At 31.3% G+C, this 26,294-nt stretch overlaps 1 protein-coding gene and 1 pseudogene across 5 annotated transcripts in view; one reads left to right on the forward strand and one right to left on the reverse strand.

Moving 5' to 3' along the window:
• ADK (adenosine kinase) overlaps positions 1-26,294 on the reverse strand; it is a 448,271-nt gene that overhangs the window by 378,680 nt on the left and 43,297 nt on the right. For 4 of the 5 annotated variants that reach the window (XM_016130815.2, XM_016130816.2, XM_016130820.2 and 1 more), the window contains one exon: positions 14,922-14,975. The exons of the other annotated variant lie outside the window; for it this stretch is intronic. In XM_016130815.2, coding sequence (XP_015986301.1) covers positions 14,922-14,975 — 54 coding nt within the window. The remainder of the gene's footprint in view (positions 1-14,921; positions 14,976-26,294) is intronic. 5 annotated transcript variants of the gene reach the window in all.
• LOC118604296 lies at positions 19,310-19,428 on the forward strand (annotated as a pseudogene).

The following is a 26,294-nucleotide window of genomic DNA, read 5'->3' on the forward strand; positions in this document are numbered from 1 at the left end:
GTAGAATATACATTCTTCTTAAGCGCGCATGGAACATTTTCCAAAATAGGCCATGTTAGGCCACAAAACAAGTCTCAGTAAATTTAAGAAGCCTGAAATCATACCAAGTGCCTTCTCTGACCACAATCAATTTCAAGAAAAAACTGAAAAAAAAAAAAAAAAAAAACACTGGAGGCTAAACAATGAATGGGTTAACAATGGATCAAGGAAGAAATCAAGAGATACGTTGAAAGAAATAAAAAATACAACAACCTGAAATCTATGGGACACACTGAAAGCAGTCCTAAGAAAGAAAATCATAGCAGCAATACAAGCCTACCTCAAGAAACAAGAAAATCTCAAACAACCTAAAAAAAGTTGAGAACCATATGATTTCGCTTATATGTGGGATATAAAACTGAAAGCAACAAATGAACATGACAAATAAACAAAAATAGACACAAACAACAGCTTGGTGGTTACCAGAGAGAAAGGGAGTAGTAGGATAGACATGGGTAAAGGCGTTTGAATATATTTTTAAAATCTAATCTTACACCTAAAGGAACTAGAAAAAGAGTGGAAAACAAAGCTTAAAGTAAGAAGAAAGAAGAAAATTATAAAAATCAGAGCAGAAATAAACAAAATAGTCTACAAAAGCAATACAAAATATCGATAAAACCAAGAGCTAGTTCCTTGAAAAGATAAAAGTGACAAACCTTTAACCAGATCCATCAAGAAAAAAAGAGAGAGGATCCAAATAAATAAAATCAGAAATGAAAGAGAAGTGACAACTGACTCCACAGAAACAGAAAGAATTATAAGAAAATATACAAGCAATTGTACACCAACAAATTAGACAATCTGGAATAAATATATTCCCAGAAACATACAATCTACCAAGAGACTGAGTCAAGAGGAAACAGAAAATCTGAACCAACCAATTAATACTAACAAAACCGAATCAGTAATCAAAAAAACTCCCAACAAATAAGTGTCTTGGACCAGATGCCTTCACAGGTGAACTTTACCAAACATTCAAAGAATAATTAAGACATATACTTCTCAAACTATTCCAAAATTTCAAGAGGAGGAAGGCTCCCAACCTCATTTTATGAGGCCACTGTTACCTGATACCAAAACAAAAGGCATTACAAAAAATGAAAATTATAAGCTGATATCCCTGATTACCATAGATGCAAAAATTGTCAACAAAACATTAGCAAACCGAATTCAGAAATACATTAAAAAGATCATAAACCATGATTAAGTTGGATTTATTTCTGGAATGCAAGATTGGTCCAATAACCACAAATCAATTAAAGTGATACACAACATGAACAAATTGAAGAATAAAAATTATATGATCATATCAATAGATGCAGAAAAAGCATGACAAAATCTAGCACCTATTTATGACAAAATTCTTAGCAAAGTAGGAATAGAAAAAACATACCTCGACATAATAAAGGCCATATATGACAAACCCACAGCTTAAATCATACTCAATAGGGTAAAGTTAAAAGTGTTTTCTTTAAAATCAGAAATAGAACGAGGATGTCCACTTTCACTTTTATTGAACATAGTATTCGAGGTCCTAGCCACAGCAATCAGACTAGAAAAAGAAATGAAAGGCATCCAAATTTGAACAGCAGAAAACTCATTATTTGCGGATGACAGACTACCATATATATAAAACCATAAAGATTCCACACACAATCACACACACACACACACACACACACACACACACACACAAACTGGTAGAACTGATAAATGAATCATGTAAAGTAACAGGATACAAAATTAATAGCCAGAAATTGGTTGCACTTTAATACACCAACCATAAACTATCAGAAAGAAAAATTAATATATGCCTTACTGTTGAATTGTACACTTGAAACTTACTGAGTTTCGTTAACCAATAAAAAATAATAAGAAATTAAGAAAACATTCCATCTACAATTACATTAAAAAATAATAATAACATACCTAGGAATAAATTTAATCAAGGAGATAAAAGACATATATTCAGAAAATTATAAGTCATTGAGGAAAGAAACTGAAGATACAAATAAATGGAAGCATGTATCGTGCTCATGAATAGGAAGAATTAACATCGTTAAAATGTCCGGACTACCCAAAGCAATCTATAGATTGAATGCAATCCCTGTCAAAATCCCAATGGCATTTTTCACGGAACTAGGACAAATAATCCTAAAATTTGTAAGGAATCATAAAAAACCCTGTGCCACAGCAATCTTGAGAAAAAAAACAACAAAATTAGAGGATCGCACTACTGAATATCAAACCAGATATCTTACACCATATATAAGAAATTCAAAATGGATTAAAGACTTAAATGTAAGACCAAAACCATAAAACTCCTAGAAGAAAACATAAGCACTAAACTTTCTGACATTGCTCTTAGTAATAATTTTTCTACCATATCTTCTTGGGAACGAAAACAGAAAAAATAAACAAATAAAACTACAAAGGTTTTGCACAGCAAAAAAAAAACCATCAACAAAATTTAAAAGATAACATAATGAATGGGAGATGATATTTTCCAGGGATATATTTGATAAGGGGCTAGTATCCAAAATCTATAACTCAATGCCAAAAAAAAAAAAAAAAATCCAATTAAAAAATGGGCAAAGGACCCAAATAAGCATTTCTCCAAAGAGGACATTCAGATGGCCAAGAGACATATGAAAAGATGTCGAGGTCACTAATCATCAGAGAAATGCAAATTAAAACCACAATGAGATATCATCTCACACTTGTCAGAATGGCTATAATCAATAAATCAAAAAACAAGTGTTAGTGAAGATGTGGAGAAAAGAGAACCCTCGTGCACTGTTGGTGGGACTGCAAAATGGTACAGCCACTATAGAAAACAGTATGGAGATTCATCAAAAAATTAAAAATAGAACTACCTTATTACCCAGCAATTTCACTCTGGGTATTTACCCAAAGAAAACCAAAACACGAATTTGAAAAGATATGTACACTCCTATGTTTACTGCAGCATTACTTACAATAGCCAATATACAGAAGCAACCTAAGTGCCCATTAACAGACGATTGGATAAAGATGTGGTACATATATACAATAAAATATTACGCAGCCATAAAAAAATCTTACCATTCATAATGACATAGATGGACCTAGAGGGTATTATGATAAGTGAAATAAGTCAGACAGAGCAAGACAAATGCCATATGATTTCACTTATATATGGAATCTAAAGAACAAAATAAACAAACAAAATGGAAAAAGACTCATAGATACAGAGAACGATCTGGTTGTTGCCAGATGTGAAGGGGGTCGGGGGGCTGGGTGAAAAAGGTGAAGGGATTAAGTACAAATTGGTAGTTACAAAATAATCACAAGGATATTAAGTACAAAACAGGGAATATAGTCAATAATACTGTAATAACTATGTATAGTGTCAGGTGGATACTAGAATAATCAAGGAGATCGCTTCATACATTACATAAATGTCTAACTACTATGCTGTATACCTGAAACTAATACAAAATAGTATTGAATGTCAACTCTTATTGAAAAATAAAAATTTTTAAATAATTTAAAAGTATAGTAAATATATAAATCAGTAACATAACTGTTTATTATCATTAAGTATTATGTACTGTACATAATTGTATGTGCTATACTTTTATATAACTGGCAACACAGTAGGATTGTTTTTACCAGCATCACCACGAACCTGAGTAACATGTTACAAGAGCTACGATGTGACTAAGCCATAGGAAGTTTTAGCTCCATTATAACCTTATGGGACCATCATTGTGTATGGGAGTCCATCATTGATGGAAACATCATTGTCATTATGTGGCACATTACTGTACTACAATGATGTTGATAGGAGGCAGTAGAAATGTGACCAGCTTCCCCACTGTAATCCCCTAAAAATATGCAGCATCTCTTCTCAAACATAAAGTACTAACCAAAGCAGCAGTTTATACTGTATACAATTCTTCTGAATGTATTTTTGTACCTTCCCTGGTCTAGAGGCAGTAAATAATTTTGTTTGTTTATTTTTAAAGGTATCCTGCTAGGTTGTTGAAGATGAAACCAAAGAAGAGGCTGGAAACTGTGTCAAGACAAAAGGAAGCAATATCCCCTATGAGGCCACATAAATGCAAACATTCCTTTCAATCTGAAGAGAGCAAAAATCTTCCATGCTTTAAAAAATACCAGTTCAATTTCACACATTTTTATATCTTGGTTACTGTCAGTGAATGGATTTAAACTTTTAATTTTAAAAAATTTTAATTTCCTTCAATCGCACAATAATAAAGAATAAAGATAACAGAAAATAGTTTTAGGAAATCTCTCACTGAGCTAGTTTGTAGGTATAGCCCTGGTTGCTGTGTTCTTAGGGAAATCTGACCATTTTATTTAAACATGGTGAGTTAGTTCCCAAACCAACACCCATTTCCCTTTTCCATTAGAACTCTAAATTTTGCAGTTATTAAAGGGCCTTCTGCTTTACCCCATGGAATGATTCTTTATTAGAATAAGTCAAATCATGATAATTCTATTGTCTTTGCCAGTCACTGGTTTAGAAATGGTCAGGTGATATAATGAAAGTTAATGGTAAGGAGAAATCTACCAGATTATTTCTGGGAAAGCTCTTCTGGATCTTAAAAAGGACCACAAAAAGACTTTCCTTTGAGTCTCCAGATACTGTCAAATACATCAGACCTCTAGAACTGCAATAGCCATTTGTAACCATGAGGAGTACCAGCCTAAGAGAACACTGGGGATGGTAAGCAGAAAAACAGAAGGATCCAGGGCTCCCCAATGATGTTCCTGGAACACTGAATTAACCAACCTTTACATACAGATTGATTGTGTTAAATAATAAAATTTTCCATTTATAGATTATTTTGTTTTAGATGTCTGTTACAAAGGCATCATAATACAAGTAATATATAAATCTCCTGACTTTACAGAGATCTAGTTCTGAAAAATTTTATACTCTCATCTACTACATACTTAAAAAGAAAAAAAATCTAAAATTGGCATTAAAAAAAATTCTCCCAGAATCCAGGCCTAAGATGGCAGTCACAGAAATTATTTCAAACTTAATCACTAACACTAGGTGGCTCCAAGAATTAGAGGCATTCATACATAGTCAACCCAAATACTAAAGAAAAAACAAAGTATTTTGTTCTTTGCTAAGAAAACTTAAGTTGGTAATTTTTAAGAAATAATGAAAGAGGCACTGAATTGTATCTTAGGAGTCTATCTCATTTTCTTAAAGGAATCTACTGTTAAATTGGATTTACACTGATGAAGACATAACTTAGATATAAAAATCAAAAGACTGTTTAGTTAACCATCTATTTTATTCTTAAAACCAAGAATAATCAAAATTATTGTGAATAACCCACTAAATGGTAAAACATACAAATTTATTTTTACTATTTCTAATAATAAACTATTTATTACTATTTCTAATAATAAATAATTTATTATTACTCATTGTTATTGTTGAACCATTTGAGTATATTGCAGACATCAACACCTTTTACCCCCAAATACCCCATGTAGTATTTCTTAAAAACAAGACTACTGTCTTTCATAACCACAGTACATTTATCAATTCAGGATATTCAACATTTTTACAATACTATTACCTAACCTATAGTCCATATTCAATTTTGCCAGCTATCAGTTATGCCCTTTATAATACCCATCTTTCCTCCCAGGATGCAATTCAGGATTTCAGGATCATGCATTACATTTAGTTGTTACATTTCTTTGGTGTCTCTACATTGGGAAAAGTTTCTCAGTCTTAATATTTCACGATAGTAACTCTTGTAAAAAGAGTACAAGCCAGCTGTTTCATTGAATTTGGGTTTGTCTAATGTTTCCCTCTCAATCAAATTTGCCCTTTTATTTAGGTAAGAATACTATACTGTGCATCAAATCAGAAAGCATATGTCAACTTGTACTTGAGACAATTTTAAGTGGCAACCATTTTTTACTTTGATAGTTTTATATTTAAATAAATTTATAAAACTCATGGTTTCACAGGTATTAATAAGATGAAGCTAATTTTTAAGTTAACATAAAGAAAACTTTAAATATTATAGGAAATAATAACATTGGGATTCACTACTATACATGTGACATGTAGGTTAAACCAAATTCAAAATGACATGGACTTAAGTAGCCAATAATAATGTAAAGGAAGTCCGCTCTAGCTTTCTTCCAGAGCCTAATGCAAGATAGATTAAAGACTGTGAGAAGGTAACTGATTAAATAATAAAAACTATAAGCAAAATATTTATTGATATAAACATTTTACTGATAAAAGAAAACAATATTACTATTTCAAGGACATACTTGCTTTAAAATAATGAAGGATGGATATATATTTTATAAAAACTGGTTCCATTCTATTCTTTTAAACAATTCTTTGATATCAGAGTCAAGGTCAACAAATATAAAAATAAGAATCATCCTTGAATTATTTTGCCACCATAATGCATGCCAGTGTTTGTGTAAACTATATCATACTTTAACAGAATAATAAATGATATTTTAAAGACTTCAAAAAAATTATCTAACAAAATTGTTTAAAATCCTATTCATGCCATGATCCTAACAATATCCTTCAATCCTACTTAGAAAAGAATATTAATTTTTATAAACTAAAAGGGGATGTAAACTTTAGTTCTTGTCTATCCTCACAATTATGTTATATGTAATCCATAGCTTTATGGTTGACATCAGTTTGCCCATTTTTCTAAAAACCATCTGCCCTCATTCTAGTAGGGAAAACATCTTCGAAGAGCTAATTACATGATTTAATATTTAAATACAAAATAGTTTGGGGGAGAAAAGAGAAAAACTGGTGGTAAAAGAAGTATCCAAACTCCCACAAAGGGAAATTGGTGGTAGGGTTTGGTAACAAAGGGTTTTCCTTGCAAGAGCATAAATTTATGCAAATTGTGTAAGTGAAGCATTTTTTTCTGCATTTCTTTGTTCAGTTTTGGGATCTTGCTAAAATATTTCTTTTGCTCTTTCTACCATGCAGAAATTTTCTGTCCCTTTTCTGAAAAAATTAATGAACATTTTCCCATCCAACTCACCATTTTTAAAAAAAACTCTAGGGAAAAAAGGAAGTTTTTAAATATGATATATAGAATCCAGTTAAACTCCAAAACATTTTTTTTTAATTTCCCATCAGGCTTTTTCTACCTTCTCTGGTCTTACTCAACACAGAATTACTGACCTAGAAATCGCAGGTCTCCCTGGCCTTCCCAAACGAAGCATTAAAGTAGTAGGAATGTTTGAGTAAGGTGGTTTCATTTCACATATAGTATTAAAATTTAGTATATGCATTGAGACATTTTTATAAAGGTAACATTTTCACAAGAAAAACTCTTGGAAGTTATTAAGATATAAAGAAAATTCTACAAGAAAAATTTAAAACCTATTCTAGATAATGTTTCAAGCACTTCAGTAAATAATTTAAAAAACCAAGTTGCAATCTTAATGAAATTCTACAGAGGGAGCTAGCACCACAAAGAATAAATTTGTAACACAGAACTTCAAAAGAAGACAGTCTGTTGGAAATATTGGCTTTCTATTCATCAACATGAGCTCAGATTTTACCATCAGCCAACTTCCCCAAAACACAGTATTACCTACAAACTATGGCATATTTCTAGTAAATCATATTAAAATTTATAAAATATAATGTCCATCTCAAATACCTTTAAACATTTTGTGAAGTGTATTTGTTTTAAATAGTATCATTCCTCCAAAAAAAGTAAAAAATATTCTTTTTCCCAAGTCACTGAACTTAGGCAAAGTGGAAAGCAATAAAAAAAGATGTGAAATCAAATTACAGTCTATCTTTTACTAAAAAACGAGCTAGAGTCTAAGCCTGCTTCCTATAAAATGGGAATAATATCTACCTCTAAAGGCTGCTGTGAAAATTAGAGCATAAAAGCAATTAAAATAATGCTCTTTTCTTGTTCTTTAATATATTATTTAATTGTTCAATACTTTCAAAAAAAGAAATCAATAATTATATCAATGGAGAAAATGTTTTCAAGAATTAGATCAGCTGTTAATAAAGACTAAAAATTCCCCCCCCCCCCAAAAAAAAATCAGAGGTAGAGAGCAAAGATCATTACGCTTTTTCTTTTCTAAGGAATTTTATACCAGAAACTCAGGAACTATATTCATAGGGATTACTGAACAGACTAAAAGAGAAGTAGTTAAAGAAATCATTTGCTTAATAGATAACAGCAAAACATTAATCTAAACCCACAATATCTGACAGACTTCATTTCTAAGAGCAAAGACAATTCAAGAGAGTTTTTTAATAAACATCATTGTGTTCACAAAAACCTATATCACAACTAACCTTTACATGGTTCTTCGTAGTTCAAAACATTTTCATATATATAATTTCATCTAATCCTTATTAAACCTAATAAGAAAAAATAAAATTATCACTATTTTACAAATAAGGACATTAAATTAAGAAGATTAAGTGATTAAACCAAGTGATATAGTCTGATACTGTGTTAACTAGAACTACATTTCCCAGAATTTCCTTTCCTATATGGTTTCAGGTTAGGGTTAACAAGAAAAATTTGTATACAATTTGGGGGTTACAAGCGAAGCAGCTGACATTTCACTCCAAACATAATTATAGGTTAGAGATAGTGAAAGATAGAAAAGTATGGGCAGAATTCCAATGTGTCCTTACTTATCCCCACTCCACCTCCAAATCACTTTTCAAGCCTATCACCAGATGGTCCACTGAAAACCCATAGAAGTGGTAGCTGCAAAGAGCCAACAACCTGCCCACCTCCTTCACAGTTCACTTCAGCAGTTAGACATGCCTAGCTGTTTCTAAAATTCATTAACCTATACCAGGAGTAGTTAGTGACTTTTCTCTGATCTTTTTTGGACCTGTACTTAATTTTTCCCACAATGAATAAAATTTAACTCCTTTAATAAATTCCTTATTTCTCAATACTCGTAGTGGAATTGAAACCTAACTGATACACCAAGCTTACAGTCTGTGATAAAACTCATAAATAAACTAAGTTTCTTCTAATGTCCAGGCATCATACATGTCTTCAAAAGCAGAAAATGGCAAGTTAGGATTAAATCCTTTAAGAATTTTAATATTTACCACTAAGGACATACATTTTTCATTTATCATATATGCATGAATATGTAATGAGTTCTAATTTATGATGGGGTTAATAATTTCCTTTTAAACAATAAAATATCTACTCAAACCTTTGAGAAGTTTCATAATCCAGTTGTAATAAGAAAAAAAACTGAAGTCCCAGAATTTCAAAGTGGGAGGATAGTCAAAAGTCCACCCAAAAGCATGAACTCTGGTCATAGACTACTTGAGAAGCATTTATGGAATCTGTATAAAAACCTGAAAAAAATTAAGTCAATGCTAGTTTGAGGTTCTCAAAGAAGTCACTTTATGGTATTAGTTTAAAATGGAGCAAAGAAATCTAACATTTAGTACTTATTCCTGGAGGTACAACCCCATAAGCAAAAATGATGAACGTTATTATAAAGAGCTTTTTAAAGATCAATTTAAAAAGCAATATAGTTAATAGTTACCTTCCAAAGATCAGACTATACATAAAAATAAAAAAAATAACTTTTCTCAAGTAAGGCATTTGTACCTTAGGACAGCAGTCCCTAACCTTTTTGGCATCAGGGAATGGTTTCGCGGAACACAATTTTTCCACAGACCGGGGTGGTGGTCAGGGACTGTGATGATTCAAGTGTATTACATTTATTTACTGTACACTTTATTTCTATTAATATTACATTGTAATACATAATTATACAACTCACCATAATATAGAATCGGATACCACCAGATGCAGCTATACAACTGAAGCACATCAACTCACTTGCCACTATTAAGCCTACCACCACATGCAGCTTAATTGTCTTTTGCCACTCATGAATAGAATTTTGATATGAGTCTGCAAGTGACTGATTTATTATGGTCTCTGTGCAGTCAAACCTCTCTGCTAATGTTAATCTGTATTTTCAGCCACTCCCCAGAGCTAGCTAGCCCCACTGCCTCAGCTCTACCTCAGACCAATCAGGCATTAGATTCTCATAAGGAGAAGGCAACCTAGATCCCCCGCATGTGCAGCTCACAATAATGTTCGCTCTCTCTTGAGAATCTAATGCCTGATGATCTGACTTAGAGCTGAGGCAGTGATTCTAGCGCTGGGGAGCAGCTGCAAATATAGATGAAGCTTCGCTCACTGGCCCACTGCTCACCTCCTGTTGTGTGGCCTAGTCTCTAACAGGCCACAGACCAGTACTGGTCTTTGGCCCGGGGGTTGGGGGACCCCTGGCTTTGGAGGAAATGTCCAATAAAAGTGTCGTACATGGAGTCAAACAACTTAGATCACAGATTGTTGTGTTCTAGAGAAAAGGGTTCTAGTGGTGACAAAGATGGCAATGATAAAGATTATGAATGTTCAAGGAAATGAGGGTAAAAAAAAGTATTTAGAAATTATTCCACATATGTGGTTACAAAAAGTATTACCTAACTAAACTAAATTATAAGTATAAATATAACTTATTTCATAAATATCTCTAAAAGCTTTTAGAATCAAGTTGGCCAAAAATCTTTGTATTTATACCCTCTCCTTGGAAGAATGGGAAGTGTCTTGCATTTGGAAGTCAGGCAAACATAGTATTTGATAATTCTCCTCAATTCACTCATTAGAAACTATAGATTTGAGGTGGCTGCTAAAACCATAATACAATATTATGAAATAAATCAGCTACTGAGTCTTGATATAGCTATTGAGTTCATTATAATCAATTACTGAGTCTTGCAATGATATTAATCACTTTTATTTAAAAAAAATCACTGCATCCTTAGGGAGATGTTTGGTACAACAGAAAAGCGCTTTAATGGAAATCAACAGACCTGGATTCTGGTCCAGCATGGTTTACTAAATAGCAGTGTAACCTGTAGCAAGTCACTTTATCACTGTGAACCTCATTCAAGTCGTTATAAAATACAGATATCAGTTCCAAAATTCATTTCTATAATCAAAGTTCTGTAATTTTAAAGATATGAAATAAACTGGCCCTTGAGAAAGAGGACATAGAAATGTCCATATTTAAATGTTGTACCTTATTTGTTAATACTGAAAAATATTAACCATTTAACCTTCTCCTATATATTCTTTATTTCAATTTTTCATTTTCTGCTTACTGAGTTTTTTCCTCTTTTGCATTAAGTAAATACATTTTCCCATAAACAAAATTTATTAGCTTTAAAGGCAATGAGTTCTTATATTATTCTTACAAAACAATCTTGATGTTTACAAAGAACTGCTTAGTAAGAACATTAATGATAATCGGTTGTTACTGATTATCTCTTACTGTTCTTAACATATTTTTAAACAATCACTTAAACACTTATAAATCTCCCCTGCTAGTTTAGAAATTGAGGACTGTTCTCTAAGAAATTATAATTTTTTTACAATGAACCAAAGATCAAGGTCTAACAGTGTCCTTTCCAATACTCTTGCTTCATATTCCTTGTATAATTCATTCATTTATTTTCTCCCATGTCATCAGGATCCTAAATTAACAAAAACTTAAATATAATTACAAGGCAAAACTTTTAAATTTAAGAGGGTAATTCTGACAAAATAATTTTTGACATAAGAGTCATTAAAGAGAATTCATTCAACATCAGAAGGAAAAATATACTTCATATCTAGAACAACATACACTGCTTATAAAAATTCACCTTTATCTTGGTAGCTATCTTGAAAAGCCAAGTAAATAAATGTGAATCTCTTTTACAGAGGCTTCCCCCACTCCTTACATAATACTGCAAACCGTGAAAGATCCTTATGTATCAAGTTACTTCAGTGTTAAGTGGCATGGATACTTCTGACTTTATTTATATTACCTTTAGAATATGTCCTAACTTCAGTCAACTTTTAACTTTCCTTATCTGAACCTCTATGATTTGGTTTTAATATCCTATTCAAGGTAACATATAATTTAGATATTTATAAAGTGAACAGATATTTATGGAAACAAAATGGTTCTATCTTCTATAATTGTACATAGTCCAAAAGAAAACCCATAATTACAAAATCTCCAATCATGAAACTTTTTAAATGTAAAGTGATATTAATTTGGAGATTAAGTCTCCATTTATAAATGAAGTATCTTTTCTTTAAAAAGTGCCTAGTATGGTGACTGATAAGTGAGTGAAAAAAATATTTACTGAATAAAACAGTGAGGATTTCCTAATTTATTTTAAATTACTCCATTTAAAAAACTAAAACTCTGATAAACTGAGAAAAATCTACAGAATACTAATGAAACCAGTTCATTATTGGACTGTGTATAGAGCAAAGCATAAACTCCAGTTTTGGATTAATCCCATCAAAAATCTAATTACTTGGCTTCCCTTACCTAAAATCATCCACCAGAATCTTCAGCATGTAGAATATTAGAAAAGAGGAACCTGAGAAAAACCATTCTACTTACAGAAACAAGTGTCACTGTTATTGCTGACCAATCTTTCTTGCTGCATGTCAGTCTTCCCCAGACAGAGAAATAATAAGTACATTTGTGAAGCAAGAGTGACTTAAGTGTATACAGAATCTGAATCATCACATGTTAGGAACTAAGAATATTTTTAATGAATATAGTTAGTATTTACCACATAAAGTATTATCAAGATAATTAGAGTTATCACTGTAATCTTATTGTTACATGCAGAATTAAGGTACATTTTCAAAAATGTGTTGGTGACAATACATTTTTACAATACTATGATGAATCAAGACTGTTTAATAAATTAAAATTAAGAAGCAATAATGTTTTATCAGAACAAAGCGGGAAATTATTAATTGTATAATTAAATTATTTTATAGCTATATCTCATATTTTAAAAAGCTTGGTCTTGACCACAAAGAGATCTTAGCTACTTTAATGGTAAAGATACAAATGAGATTACTTATGAGCAGCTTTCATGAAGGATTAGGGTTGAATTTTTCTAATATTCTTTTCTATTCTTATGGGGGCATATTCAACTTAGTTTTCTTTAGTGTATAGGTTGAAAACTACTAGGCAGAGAGCCAGCAGCCAAAAGAAAAATCAACTAATGCCAAATCAATCAAGTGGCAATACTAGAGAGTGTAAGAACCTTGCTATGTAAACACTAGTTATTAAGAAGAAAGAGACTTCATGTTATGCTAAAAAAAAGAAAAGTGCTCTTTTAACCTTTAGACATTCATTATGTTTTCTCACTTAGTCCACCAGTTATGATTATAGAGTTGAAAACATTCAGCTTGTAATAAAGAAGGATATTAATACTTTAAATTTAGTGAATTCAGAATTTATTTCATTAAGTTCTTTTTTCTGGTTATAGAAATGGAAAATTCCAAAAATAAACAATTTGTAAGTTTTATATTGCATGCCATTCTGCATAGTAGTAGGAAATCTTGCACTATCCAGCTCCATCCCACGCAGGATGTGAACCATCCCTTTGTCCAACATATCCATGTTATACTAATGCTGTATAGCAGCCCGCCTGTTACTCACTTAGAGCCCTCTTGATTACCAAATCAACTGTCACAGTATCAAGGTGCTTGTGTTCAAGTAACCCATACAGTAGCCTAATGTTATGTCACAGTGCCTGCCTATGCTATGTCACAATTCCTACATCATTCGCCTCACTTCAACTCACCATGTAAGCACTGTATCATCTCACATTATCACAAGAAGAAAAGGGTGAGTATAGTACAATAAGATATTGAGAGAAGGAGACAGAAACAGAGACCACATTCATGTAACTTTTATTAAGACTATACTATCATAATTGTTCTATTTTATTATTAGTTGTTGTTAATCTCTTGTGTCTAATTTATAAATTAAACATTACCAGAGGTACATAGGTACAGGAAAAAAAAAAAAAACATGACATATAAGGGTTTGGGGGTCTTATAATGTATTCCCCATGGATGAGGTAGGACTACAGTATTATCAAGTGTGGTCCAACCTAAAGGTATAGTTAGCCTCAAATTCCTCAAATTCTTTTCTACAGTATTATCCGACATGAGGTGTTTTGTTTGCATAATAATTAAGGTTATCAGAACTTTCTTACACCACAATAGGGGGAAAATGTGGACTAGCTGGAAAATAAAAACATACAAAAATTTCTTAGCTTCCCTCTTTGGACAATCTTATGATACTGAAAAGGTTCAAATGAATTTAAAGAACTCTCAACCCAGTAATTTCTAACTAAAAATTCCACAGCTTCTATGAGACAGTATTCTTTCTTTTAAATACTAGTGTAGAGCAGAAAAATAGCAATGGAGCTATCCAAGAACCATCTATACAATTATTTTTATCTAGAAGATAGAACCCCCAAAACATTAAAACTTTAAAAAGGAACAAAATTTTATTCCCATTTCAATATTTTTATTTAAAGTGTTTTACCTTATGGCTAAACAATAACTAGGCACTTAGTTTCTCATAAAGCAACAAAAAACAAAATTATATTTCTCTACCTTAAGCATGAGGGTAGGGAAGTCAACTAAGTAAGAGCCAAAAATTAACACTGACAATTTAATATTTTATCTAGGGGAAAATGAAATGACATATTTCCCAATATACCCTTAGTCTAAATAATGTAATACAATACTAATATATGTTAATGTACATATAGGAACACTTATTTCTTGTGTTATCCTTATGTAACATAAATATCATAATCCTGCTAGAATTAAAGTCATAGTGCTAATTATATCTTTATATTTCATATAATTTTGAAAATCAGATTGTTTATGCACATCTACTCCATAAACAGAATAAACTATGTACAACCTCGGATTTTATACACTTACAGTTCCTTGTGTTTGTCTTCAGCCAAGATTTGGTCATTTGCTTTAAGAGCATATCTATAACACAAAACAAAAATATACAGGTCATATACAAATACATTTGCCTCATGGACATCTGACTGTAGTATCAGCAATTGACAACTATCAAAAAGCACAACAATACTGTTACAGGTCTGTTTTAATTGATAAAATAAAAAATGCCCAAGTTCTTTGCTGTTCCATTAGTCACTACCCCACACACCACCCCAAGAAGTGGAGGGAGATCAATTTGACCATGCTTTGATAGATAACACAAGATACCTTCAGTCTTCTGTAGTGAATCATCTGTACATGTTCCTCTCACCCAGCAGATCAAAATTCAGAAAACTACTACAATGGTAAGTATTTAAGAGTTAATAAAAAATCAGTCACTCATTCATTAAACACATAGTAAACACCTACTGTGTACCAGACTATGTACTAGTGTGACATAGGAGAAAAAATAAGTTTTTAAGTTCTTGACTGAACTATTTACTTGCTTAATGACCACAGAAAATTATTTTGCCTAAGTCTTAGTTTCCCTGTCTATAAATTAGAGGTTGCTATAAATATTAGAACAGGGATCTTTCAAATTACTGCTGAAGGTAAACAGACTTTCTAAGGAATACACTGCTAAAACATGTTTTAAAAAAGAAAAAAGAAAGAGAGCAATTCTGCAATCTTTAATTTCCACCTGTATTCAACACTTTCCTAAAACCAACCTATCTGACAACGGATCAGAGGTCCAACTAAAGAGACCACATAGATTTCTCCTTTCTTGCCTCCTCTTTCATAAGTGTCTTTACCCACTTTATAAAAAGAACAGTTTACCTATCACCCACCCTGAATGGAACTGTATTGTACTGCCTAGAGTGTAAAAACCACTGAAGTACTAGACAAGGATTCATATTTTGTCTGCAAACCTGCCTTTAATACCACAAACAGACTACAGGAGCACATTGCTGTTGTATACATTTTTTTCTATAAAGAATGAAGCCAGAAATTATAAATGGGGAACTGTGACAGGATGTTCTATTTGCAGATACATTATAGAATGGGACAGAAGTTGATTATAATTTTCATCTAAACACTTTTATCTCTTCCATCCCATGATCATCATCAAAGAATGTATTACTTTTCAGGAAGAGTATTGTGAAGCAAAGAGAGTTTCCAATAAGAAACAAGAAAGATACTGTCAACTTACTTATTCCAGGAAACAGACTTAAAACAAGGCTCTTTGCACTTCATTTACCACAGATTAAATATCAGGAGACGGTTGTCACAGAAACATGAATCAAACCATTTATTTGAATTGCAAAATGAGGCTACACTTTGTGTAATGAAAATAAATCTGACTGGTTTGACAATAAAGACCAGTTTTGCCAATAAGGGTCCAAGGCAGAGGGCCTTAAACTGAATAAATGGCTTTGACTAACACATATTTAAGACACTTGATAAATACATATTATCAAAAAAGATACTTTTGAAAAAGGCATATTAAAATTAACAATATTTAACTTTTTCTAGCACCTCCTGAAATGCTAAGGTAAACATATAAGTAAAATGCTAATAGATATAATTACTAGTTATTTAAGAAGCCCTAATAAAGCTTTTTTTGGTATACTTCCCAGAATGTCTCTAATGACTCTGATAACTGGCAAGTCGGGTGGTTTCCAATTCTTTGTTTCCAACAAAATGAAGGACCTAATCAAATTATCAGCTAACAGATAAAAATAATTTTTGATGACAGATCATTTGATAGAGGAATTCAAATAATTGAATGGCACAGGTCAAACAAAAATCTGTCCATTACCATTCAATTATGTGAACTTTTTCTCAGCACTTACACCTCTAAAAGAAAAAAGGGAAAAAAATGATGCTGAACATTGTCTTATTGTAACAATGAGTATTATTTATCTATGAAAGGTTGGGCTAAAAAAAAAAAAAAAAGACTAGCTTCACTCATGTCATCAAAAGATGTATTTCCAATAACTATTTTCTTCTGTTTCATAATTATTTAACAACATTTTAATACATTTATGTTGCTTTATTAACTACTGCTAATTACAATTTAATGACTAGGAGAAATTTTTTAATTGAATTTAATATATATTTGTTGAAGAGACATGATAGGGTGATTGATATGCATGAAAGACTTTAATAAACAAAATATACTGTCATAATATATTATATGCAAAATATAATTCTTGCATAAAAATACATTACTTAAGGATACAATCTGGTGGAGCAAAGTGTAATAGAAATATAAACTTAAATAGACATAATTTTATTAATGTTAAAAAAAGCATGTTCACGTATTTTTAGAAATGGATGATAGGAATTAGAACACTATGCTATTTAGTCTACTAAAAGAGTGATTTGTCAGTTTTATTTACCATTACAATAAAAATTCATAAATATTAACTTAATGAGTGAGGAAATAATTCTTTATCAAAACAATTTTATGTAAGTTAAAATGTGGTAGTCCTCAACCTTTTTTCTGCCTGAATTTATCAGAGGGAAAACACATATACTCCAAACAGCAGAAGATGAGAAAGCAAGAGAAAGCACCAGGAGGGCCCTCTTTATCCTACAGCTAGCCTCCAGGAAGAGAATCTCTTGAGGGAATGAAAGAATGTTAGAGTGAAAGTCTGGGCCCTGGGTTATTGTCCTGATTCTGCCGTTAATTATTAGCTTTTTGAAGTGGGCAAGTGATTTAATTTTTCTAAGGAAATCAAAACTACCTATGTCACTGGGTTGTCATATGGATCAAAAAAGATAATATATGAAAAGTGCCAAACATATACACGTAATAAATACTCATCCTTCCCCCCTTTCTTGGAATGCTTCTACTTCTGTAAAATGAATAATTCGATTAGTTCAAAATTGGAGGAGGGGGGTTTAAAGTGTTTGCTTGTCTGGAAACAAGTGCATGACTACAAATTTCCACTAAGAAAATGGAAGAGCTGTATACAAGGATGTCAATTAGAGCATTATTTATGAAAAAGTAAAATTGTAAACAAGCACACCATCCAAAAAGCAGCAGATTGCATAAACAAATTATAGTACAACCATGGGGAAATGATTCAATATTGAGTTAAAAAAAAAATCTCAATAACCTCCTAAAAAAGAATTGGAAACATACATGTAAAAATATTATGTAACATTACAGATGCTTTTTATTTTCTTCTTTGTGCTTTTTCAAAACATAAATAATAAATTATTTTTGAAATTAGAAAAATATGTTAAAAACAAAAACATGTAACACTTTAGAATGTGGTTATAATATTCATCTGGATACAGTTCTCATTTAAAGCTTGCAACCAATGAACATGTAAGCCTCCAAAGATTAGTTCAAAACTTTTCTTGTGTAAAAATTTTAAATTAATTTAAATATTTTACTGAATAAATATTGACAACAACAGGTGACAAGTAGGAAAAAGGGGAGAGGGAAGGAGGGAGTAGAGAAGTAGAAGAGGAGAAAAAGGAGTACTTTTCTCAACCTAGTCTGAGCTGTTGAAGTAAGACACGCTTGAAGCCAAAAAAATAAATAAATAACAAATAAAGAGTAAAATCCATTAATGGCATTCCCACCATGGGAAATGGGAAAATGTTATTGTTATTCAAGTTTATAATTTAATATCAGAGCACATAAATAAAATGCATTAATACATTGTAGATAACTATTAAGATATGCTAGGACAGCAGTAATGTACACTAAGTACTAAAACAAAGTTTGGGCCTTTTATAAGAGACTGAGACAAACATTATTTACTTAAATGTGTTATTTTTCTGAAAATCTACATAACATAGAATCTAAGGCCTAGAAATGTCCTTAAAGAGATTGTGAAGCCAAAAACAGCCCTGTCATGAGTGAAATGCCATACTCACCACTATATTAATGCCAAGCTAAGACTTGCTACATAGCAGGGTGAGAATAAATTACTCCATACGTATTTGCAATTCATTTTGCCTTCTGAGAATTAAACAAGTAAAATTCCTAGAAATCTACAAACATTACCACATAGTCCAAAGAATCCTAATAGTGTCCTGAAAAATTTTAAAGACTTGGCAAAATCTACCAGGTAGACAGTGTGGATGCAGTAATATTTTAAACATGTTTATTGGCTCTTGGAATGAAAACTAAAAGTTGATTAAAACATACTAGAGAGGAAGAACGAGGAGACCAAAAGTGTTAACCACCATAACAATGTTTTATACTCAAGCTGAAATTTAAGAGGCTTATAAAGAAACAGATTAAGAGTAAACTACAGGGTTAGAATGAAAATAATAGCAAAAGTACATGGATTATAAAAAAATTATATTTTAAATTCTCATTAGTAAATTAGAAGAGGATTAAAATTCAATTAAGAGTCTATGGCCATGCCACCCTGAATAAGCCCAATCCCATCTGATCTCGGAAGCTAAGCAGGGTCAGGCCTGGTTAGTACTTGGATGGGAGACTACCTAGGAAAACCAGGTGCTGTAGGCATAAAAAATAAAATATAAAGGATTGTAAGCTGACAAAATCCTTGCAATCTGTGAGGTCAACCAAAGGTTGCCTCGCCTAAAAAAAAAAAAAAAAAATTCAATTAGAGAAAACGGAAGGAAAAACAAACTAGATTTAAACCTAAACAAACAGAATTATACTTTATATTCTTAAATTTTTCTTTATGCCTTCAATTTTTTAAAAACTGATAATCATTTCAATTGAACTAGCCATGTATTTTCATGAAAGAATTTTTAAAAATTCAGTACTTGTGATATGTCACTGCTTGGCTCTTGGGCCACATCAAGAGAACTGGCTCACTTTATATGCCACCTCCCATTTACCTCTAAATACATTTTAATATGGCTTCTGTCCCTATCACATCACTGTGATTTACCTAGCTGAGATCACCACTGACATCTTACTGTCAAATCCACTGGATTCTTGTAGGCCTTATGTTATCAGACATCTGTTACATCTAATATTATTAACCTCTCTGTCATACAAACTCACTAAACTTCATGAGACCCTGTCTTAGTTCTCTCTTTCTTCTCCATCTCCTTTCAAAATTCATCGATCTATTCGTTAAATGTTCTAGCTTCTAGCCCACTTCTTTGACTTTATATCCTTTCTCTAGAAAGGCTCATCTATTGGTCGCTTTAAATACCACCTATACAGTGATGATGATGATGATGATGATGATGATGATGATGATGATGATAGCAGCTAACATTTATTGAATGGCATGGTGTAAAATTACAATTAAATATAACATTTATTATACATCTCTCCACCCATGACTCCTCTACCCACCAAAAACATAAGTCAAACTCTCTTTTAAATATGCCCACCTAAATATCATATATTCATCTCATGCATAAACAAAATGAACTTGATTTCTCTATCCCTTCTAACATGTCCTCCATTCATACTCTCTGGGTTGTAAATATCACTATCCACTCAGTCACCAAAACCAAAAGTTGCAATATCATCCCTGGTTCCTTTGCCCTCTTCGTGAAATTGATCATCGAGTCTTACCTTTATAACAGTAAAATATTATTTAACTTCCTCCCAACTATTCTATTCAAACCACAATGATCGGGTCACCATCTCTCAATAGGCCTATCACTATAGCCTCCTCTAATCTACCTTCTCAAATTCATTGATCTACTGCAGACATAGTGATCTATATAACACTAAATATGAATCCAACCATATCATCCTTCTACTTAAACTCTCTTGGCCATAACAGGAACATGAGAGATATTAAAGCTTCTTAGTAGCTAAATAATATTAGCTAACATATGGAAAATACATAAATTAGCTCATTCAATGCTCACATTATAATATTTATTTTTCTTATTGTAATACAACTATTTTATTCACAAGAAAACAGCTTCTATAAACTAAGAAACATAATCAAGGTCCCACAACTGTAAGTGGCTCCAAAGCACACTCTTAATTAACCTTTATTCTATAATGCCACAGTAATAAAGTGACTTCTTTCTACATCTGTCTCCTCAATTAGACTACTAGATGCTTAAAGGCAAGAAACTTACTTAACATTGTATTTCCAATACTTGGGAAAATGCTGACCACAAAACAAGTTCCCAAAAATATGTAATGATCTTAAATGAACTGTTAAAAATCGATCCATGTTTAGGTAAACCTTAGGAATACCATTTTCCTCAATATTCAAAGTTAGGTCTGAACATTAGAGAATCTACAAGGACACCATCTAACTATATCTAGGGCAAAGTGAAGATTTCACAGATGGGTCTGTGGTCATTTAGTATCCATAATTTAGGTCTTATTTAAGGAAGCTCCAGAACAACTCAAGACCAATCACTTCATATTTGAAATACAAAGATTCAGAATCAAATACCAGTTTTTAAATCTAAAAGGGAGAATCATAATGGTCAGAAATTCTTTTTCTTTTAATGAAGGTCACAAGGAACTACATTAAATATTCAAAATTCAGCAATATTTCTAAATACTAGCAATAATCTAGAAAATGTTGAAAAAATATTCTACTCACAATAGCAATAATTTTTTAAATACCTAGAATAAACCTAACAAAGAAATATACTCCTAAGGAGAAAACTATAAAATTTTGCAATAAGACCTAAGCTGCCTTGTCTTCTTATATTTTAACCACTAGTCACATATGACTATTTAAGTTTAAATTAATTAAAATTGAACAAAATTTTAAAATTCAATTTATCCATTGCACTAACCACACCTCAAATATTCAAAGCTAAATTTGACTACTGGTTCCCATATTATACAACACATATACATAACATTTCTATCATCACAGAAAGTTCTAGTATACAGCACAACTATAAAAATAAAAACTAATCTGAGATTTTGTTTTTATTTTAATCACTTCTACATGGTTTTTTTCCCAAAAACCATTTATTTTTATAATTTTTAAAACATTCGGCACTAATCACTACATAAGTGTAAGTTAAAAAAAAAAAACCTAACCACTTTGTAACCCTGTATTTAATCTGTATTTAATGTTCTTAGAGCCTATGTGTTATTGAAATATATAAAATAATACTTAAATGGACGAATACATACATAGATTTTTAAAAATCCCATGGGAAAAATCTCATTTTTCTAAATTAATCCATAAATGTAATGCAATTCTAAACAAAAATCCAGAGAGAATTTTTATAGAATTTGACAAGCTCATTTAAAATTTATGTACAGAAAACCCAAAAATAACTAAGAAAATTCTTGAATAAGAACAAAGTATAGGGACTTGCCCTATTAGACTTTCAAGAATTATTGTAAAGCTTTGGCATTAAAATAAATATAGGGCTGCGCTAATTCAAAGACAAATAAACCAGCAAAAAGAACTAACAACCTAGATACTGAGCTGTAGATAAATAAAAATTTGCATTGCAGATCAGTGAGTAAAGATTGAATTATTCACAATATGGTGACATGAGTTGATTCCCCATAAAAAAAAATTTTTTTTGAAAAACTGGATCCTTATATCATTTACAAAAATTGATTCAGGTCAATTAAAGACCTAAATATATGAAGCAAAATGTTAAAACTTGTAGAAGAAAATATTTCAGAATAGCTTTATAAAAAATTAACTACAAAAGTGTCAGAGCATTTCACAATTAGTTTTAAAACAATTATAGCTCTTAACATTACATAACGAGTCTCACTTGACACTCCAAATATTGTTTCCCTTCAAACCTAATATCCACTCATTAAAAGAAGTAATTCATCTTAATTTATACAAATAATTCATTACTGTATATTTTTGGCACTGAATAATCAGCATGAAAATTTAACTGGCTATCATTACTTTGAGTATTTTTAAAGTGAATATTAACTAATATCTTTCATACACAGTTACATTAATTAAGACTTACCTCCGGTTTGTATGTTTACATTATTAAAGATTTAGATCTGTGAGAAAAACATATATTTCCTCAACTGTTCCAGCTTCTCTTCTTAAAATTGAGTATTTTCATGTCTAATGATGGCTATCTCCCAATTACTATTTCATTAATCTTCTCATTCCTTTCACTTCAATGGTATTTATCTGGTACCAGAAAAAATCAAGGCAAACTTGTTTTACATATTCCTTCTCTCCCTTTTCCATCCCTATCAAATTGAATTAAACTGAATAGTAAGTAATTATCTAATTGATAGTTCTCAATTATGGCAATGCTTGCTCTATTCTGGAAATAGGTCAATTGTAAGGAACATGCCAACCACGCAACACAAGGAGCATTATTTTGAAAACTTAGTCAAGAAGAGAACTGTTGAGTCTTCCAATCTCTCACAAAGCATTTATTAATCTACTCTCACACACTATTTAAAACTTATTATGCTGAGTGAAATAAGTCAAAGAAAGGTAAAAATCATGTGATTTCACTTATATGTGGAATCTAAGAAACAAAAAGGAACAAACTAATCAAAAATAGATTCACAAATATAGTGGACAATTTGATGACGGCAAAGAGGAAGGGGATTGGAGGACTGGGAGAATGGAGTGAAATGTTAAAGAAGTACAAATTAGTAGTTGATAGATGGGTACAGGGATGGGGAGCACAACATAAGGAATGCAGTTAGCATTAATATATTGGCTAGGTGGAAAACCAGAGGAGAGAAGGAGGAATTAGGGGGATCATTTTATAAACTATATAAATGTGTAACCAATGTACTGTGTACTTGAAACTAATTAAAATAAATGATTTTTTTAAAAAACTAAATATTAATAATTTTTGGAGCAAATTACACACATTTTCTCACTTACCCATACCTATAACTGAAAAATAGAATTTCTTTAAGTTTATAAATCTTTTCATATTTACCATAATTTATACCAAAAATGTCTAGATATATGAGTTTTTCCCTTTTAAATTAATATTTCCATTTTAAGGTAGCAGAAAATAAAGAATACAGGTTCCACAATGAAAAAAAAAACCTGTATTTCAAATCTCTGTACTATAATTGATATGTTTTTGGTTATGAACAAATTTCTTAAGCTCTAAATTATTCTTTGAGGGTACCTACCTCATAAAGTTGTCATGAGGACTAAACTTATACCATATAAAAGCACGCCTAATACATGTCAAATAAATGTTATCATTATCAGATAATAATTGTTAAAAGTTTTTAACAATTATGGTGATCTCTCCCCATAGGGACTTGAAGACCAAGTGTGTCCCTCCACATGAAGTGCTGTGTCCTCTGTTATGGAAGCCATCCTAAAGGAATCATATTCTTGTATCTTTTCCTTACATTAAAGGAACATTTAGTCTTTGCCTGTCCAATCACCCTTATGAAAATCATACATAGCAATATGTATTAGAATATTATTTAAAAATCAGCAGAAACCAGGAAAAAACAGGCAACAGAATTAAAAATGGTTTCTTCTGGAAAAACAGTATTTACGGGGAACAGAAAATGCAAGGGCAGGGATAGAAAATGCAGCAAAAGACCAACATTTTTCCTTACAAACATTCAATACTAGCTTGTTTTTTAACTAATACTAGTTTTACGTTGATTTTTTATTCAAAAAGCCAAATGCTTTTTAAAAAATATCAGAACAGAAAAACAATATTTTATCAAAATAATTTTGATAGTGAACTCATTTTCATAGTATCATACTAATAAGTATATATTTCTTTTTTGATAGTACCTAACAAACTATTCCTGGATAATTTATTTTCACACAGTTCAAAAATAAAACACTTATCTAAATATGGTCTAAAATGTAAGCTAAACACAGTCTATTGAAATAATAAGGAACACTTGCTAGTGTATTTTGGAAGAAATGGTCAAGGATATAAGAATAGAGAAGTCTCCACCTACTATGAGTTAAAGTCCAACCAAAAACTCACTTTTTGTCTCCAAGTACTGATTACAAAAATCATGGTTAAAAATTAAAACACTCCCAAAATAAAAAATAAATAGAAATTCAGCTGGCCATTCAGGAGTAGCAGCTAAAAAGCAAAGAAACTACTTGAGCTCCCAGTAGTGTCACCATATAGCTGCCAGATCATAATCATTCTGATCACGTTTGAATGAACTTTTAAGAACTAACATCTAAAACATAGTGCAGAGTGGGGAAAAAAGCAAATTACCTAAGACTACACATAGTACTATCCCATAAACACAAACATATTTCTCTAGGTTATATATGCCTAAGATATGTCTGGAGGCATGTTTATCAAAATAGTAACACTGATTACATGTATCATAAAATTTCAAATTTTGTAGTTCCTCTTTGTATTTTTATCTGGTACTTGATTTTTCTTTTAAATAGTGACCATCAATTAGTTGACTTCCTGGACAAAATATCTCAACAAAGCAAACTTCAAAACCATGATTTCATGTTCAATTGATTTTACTTCTTGTTCACAGGTTTCTTAAGGTAAAACTGAAAAACCATATACTATAGATATTTAAAGTATACAATTTGGTAAATTTTGATATATGTATATACTTATGAAATCATGACATAATCAAAATGACAAACACACCTCTAAAAGCTCCTTGTCCCTTTGTAATATTCCCACATTCCACCACACCCAGGTCAATACATGTGAAACCAATGATCTGTTTTATGTCACTATAGATTAAATTGAATTTTCTATAATCTCATATAAATTACGAGTATATATGAGAATTATACAATATGAGTTCTTTTTTGTCTCGCTTCTTTCAATGAACGCAATTATTTTGAGTTTCATCCAATCCATATACCACATTCTTTTTTATTTCTGACTAGTACTCCACAGTACGGGTAATAATATGTTTAATGATTCATCTGTTCATAGACATTTAGGTAGCCTCCAGGTTTTAACTATTTAAAAACAGAGGTACCATGAAAACAAAGTCTTTGCATGGACATATGCTTTCACTTCTTTTGGTTAAATACCTAAGAATGGAATGGTTAGATCAAATACTAGATGGATGTTTAACTTTTTAAGAAATTGTCAGACTCAGTGCAGCATTTTACATTACCATAAGCAGAAAGTTCCAGTTCCTCCACATCCTGGCCAACACATGGCATGCTCGGTTTTAAAACTTTATCCATAACAAATGTGGAATATTATTTCATGTGACTTTAATTTACATTTCTCTAATGACTAAAGAGGTTCATGTGCGTGTTTGCCATTCATGTAACTTTGATAAGTATTTAAATCTTTTACTCTTTTTATTGGGTTGTTTCTTTTCTGATTGAGTTTTGAGAGTTCCTTATATATTATGACTACTAGTCCTATATCAAACATACATTTGCTAAGATTTTTCTCCCAGACTATAGCTTGTCCATTTTTTTTTTTTTTTGTAGCTTGTCTTTTAATTCTCAGAAATTTATTTTGATAGAA

Source organism: Rousettus aegyptiacus, unplaced genomic scaffold (assembly GCF_014176215.1).
Source record: "Rousettus aegyptiacus isolate mRouAeg1 unplaced genomic scaffold, mRouAeg1.p scaffold_m13_p_6, whole genome shotgun sequence".
Taxonomy (NCBI): Eukaryota; Metazoa; Chordata; class Mammalia; order Chiroptera; family Pteropodidae; genus Rousettus; species Rousettus aegyptiacus.